Source organism: Propithecus coquereli, unplaced genomic scaffold (assembly GCF_000956105.1).
Source record: "Propithecus coquereli isolate 6110/MARCELLA unplaced genomic scaffold, Pcoq_1.0 Scaffold446, whole genome shotgun sequence".
Lineage (NCBI taxonomy): Eukaryota > Metazoa > Chordata > Mammalia > Primates > Indriidae > Propithecus > Propithecus coquereli.
Window position 1 is genome coordinate 746,487 of NW_012150241.1, and position 3,427 is coordinate 749,913.

The following is a 3,427-nucleotide window of genomic DNA, read 5'->3' on the forward strand; positions in this document are numbered from 1 at the left end:
ACTAATGAGATAGAAACAAAAGAGCCAGTTGCCGCTGTCCTTTCTCTTCCATTCATATCCATGCTGCTGTGGGATGATTTCATAAACACCACTTTGATCTCTTTATTTTCCTGCTTAACACTTTGCAGTCACTGTAAATATATACAATTTTCATTTGACAACTATACCTTAATAAGACTGAGGAAAAAAAAAGAAACAACTTTGTGATGACCTCCCTTTGCTTATAAAGTCCCAAATACTTAACAATAAAAACTTTAAGGTTTTTGTGACCTAGTGCCCTCTGCCCTGTATAAATTCATCTCCTCCACTCTATTCCTACTGTCTTCCTGATCAATTCCTTAGTTTTCTCTCTCCCCCTATATTTTTCTCCACCTCTTACTGTCCTTTGAATAGATTTCTCCCTCTAAGGCACTGCTATACTCTTACTCAAATTGGATAATTTTCCTAATCTTTCAAATCACAACAGAGACTCAGCTTCCTGAGGGAAGTCTTCTTTGATATTCCAGTCTAAATTAAGTGTCTGTGTTCACTACCATAGCTCATGCTCTTTTGTAGCATAATAATATATATGATTATTCATGTAATACCTTTAAGACTCATAAAGGTAAGGCCACCGTCTATCTTGTTCATCTCTGTAACCCAGTGAAAGCAGAGTTTCTGGCCCACCATACCGGCTAAGAATGTTTTATCTACTTTTTGCTTACATTTATATTATTTGCTGTTTCCAAAGCTTCCATGGGAAGTTGAAAAGCAGTGTTATGTATGATATCATATGGAGTATTTGACTTAAAGGCACTAATTGAAAAGAAAAGAAATGACTTTTGTTTCATGAATGATAAATGAATTCCAAATACTCAGAACATGTGGATTGACACTTCATGTCTTTGAAAGCAAATAGTGTTTAAAGTGAGAATGGTTTTACTAAAAGGATAAAAGAAGAAAAATTGGATAACTGAGCTAAGTATGGTATTGGCTGCTACAGCAATCCTATTATAAAAGAAATAATATTTTAAATCTTCTCCTAATCATTTAACTATAGGTATGTCCCTAATACTATCAAAAAGCTCTTCTTATCTTTCAAATACCTTCACATTCTCTCAGAATTTATAAGAGCATTAAGGCTTTACTATCACTATAATTAGATCTACTGAAAAAAGTACCTTCTCATTTTTGCCAATTCCTGATTATTCATGGTGATGGCAGAGAGCCTTAGCCTGGATTACTAAAACCGGAGATCACTTCTAGCATATGGAAATTGGCCCCAACTCATTACGTCTATCAAAAATTTCTGTTGAAATACAAGTTCACCTTTGAGCTTCAGCAAATGTGCATTGATGCTTGAATAAATACTCTTCAGTATATGTAGTGAGTTTTGAAAATAGAAAAAAAAAAATAGAGTTGATTAAATTTATGTAAAGTAAGCCCTCAAAAGTATTCAAACTATCAGTTTGGTGGTTTCGAGTGGCCCATACTGAGCAGTTGGAATATTAAAGTTAGGTTTTATTAGCCACAGAGAAGAATAAAATGAACGTCTAGGAAATCTACAGAATAAAATGATTTACTTCATGATCATTTACTTACCTGATCACCAACTTAGAAATGTTAACAAAAATATCAGGGAACATTTTTTTATGTGATTCTAAATAGTTCAGTTACAATCTTCATGCTATTCCATTCATTCATGCATGCATTTCATACCACTTTTTGAACACTTATTTTGATCAAACATTGACATAACTTCTGCAAATGCAAGACTAAATAAGACATACTTTCTGCCCTTTATAGATCATTACAATTTCTGTAGCATAAGTATGACTGATATTAGAATAAATAAATGTTGAATCAATAAGAATCTCAAAGAAAAGTTCTAAAATGGAGTAAAATGCAAAACAAATGCCAAAAATCTGACTCTTCCAATCAATATAATATGGATGATATACCCGTTTGTTTATGCATTCTCCCCAATCTAACAGAATTTGTGAAACTTTTAGCATCTACTCATTTATTTATTTATTCAATAATGAAATTTTGAACACCTACTGTGTATCATACCATTCTAAGAATATATGGAATAATTTGTATTTCTTCAACATAGTTGCAGTAATTAATAATAGAGTTAGTGAAAATTGTGCACAAAGCACTGCTTCAGTTTTAAATACACATAAATATTTGCCACTTATAAATATAATTTCTTATAAGCTCCTGTAGCATAAAAATCATTGAAAAAATATGTACATTGCATACATGTTTAATTTAAATACTTTAAGGAAATATTTGATGATCTGAATGAATAGCCTGGTATTTATGATCCAGAAGCTTATGAAAAATTCTTAAAATTGCTGCAAAGATTGTGTTATCTGTAATCTGTGTATACTAGTCAAAATAATGACATTATTCACAAAACAAACACTGCATCTGTTCCCGGGAAAAGCTTAGTCTCTTATTTCTTTTGACAGTGTGCAGACCTGGGTTCTTCAAAGCCTCACCTCACAGCCAGAGCTGCAGCAAATGTCCACCTCACAGTTATACCCATGAGGAAGCTTCAACCTCTTGTGTCTGTGAAAAGGATTATTTCAGAAGGGAGTCTGATCCACCCACAATGGCATGCACAAGTAAGGAAACCCATGCATATTTGGTGATGCTAACTTTCACCACTCTGTAGAAACAGCATGATGGAGCCTGTTCTATTCTATTAACATTTCCCCCTAAAACAGGCATAATGTTTAGTCTTCTCTATATAGTTTCCACCAAATTTCAATTTCCTTGAGTAAGCATTGAAAAATTTGAGTCTCTTTTATCACTCACTGTTAGAAGCATCCATTTTTCCCTACCTTCAAATTCAACACTTGAAATGCAGATATAGAATTTTCCCTTGTATTTTGTGGCTTATTTTAGTGTTCGTGATAGACAAATATGACTTTGATAAATCCTCTTCCCTATCCACATTAAACCCTTTTTTCTTCTTCTTCTTCTTCCTGTGTCAGTTTGTGATCATATAATTATGCAGCAAATGGTGCCTTCACCATCTTGTTCTAACTTGCCCCACTAAGCTGCAAAGGTCACTGAGAAGGTCATTTATAAAACAAGACAGGAAACACTTCATGGACACGGAGAACTGGGAGTGGCAAATCAGACATATGAGTCATATTTAAACCAATTTTTAGCTAGGGTTTTCAAGCAGCTGCTATGTTTCTTGCTAGTGAGTGTCCTTAACTATTATTAGTAACATATTTGCTGATCATATACTTAGAGTAGACGAATAGTAAACATCAATTCCAACATTTGCAGTGACGCATACACATCTCTCAATGCTTTTGGTTCTATTATTTTTCTAGTTTTCCATATATTTCTGGGAACGTAACATTTATGCATTTGTTTACTTGATGACAGTACTTTCAGAGTTGTCCACAAGTAAAGTCTCTATAGC

At 33.4% G+C, this 3,427-nt stretch overlaps 1 protein-coding gene across 1 annotated transcript in view; it reads left to right on the forward strand.

Moving 5' to 3' along the window:
- The window catches only part of LOC105818636 (ephrin type-A receptor 5), a gene marked incomplete at its 3' end in the record, with an annotated part of 255,324 nt that overhangs the window by 234,125 nt on the left and 17,772 nt on the right, over window positions 1-3,427 (forward strand). Inside the window, exon 4 of the mRNA XM_012654714.1 lies at window positions 2,457-2,612. Within this exon, the coding sequence (XP_012510168.1) occupies window positions 2,457-2,612 (156 nt within the window). The remainder of the gene's footprint in view (window positions 1-2,456; window positions 2,613-3,427) is intronic.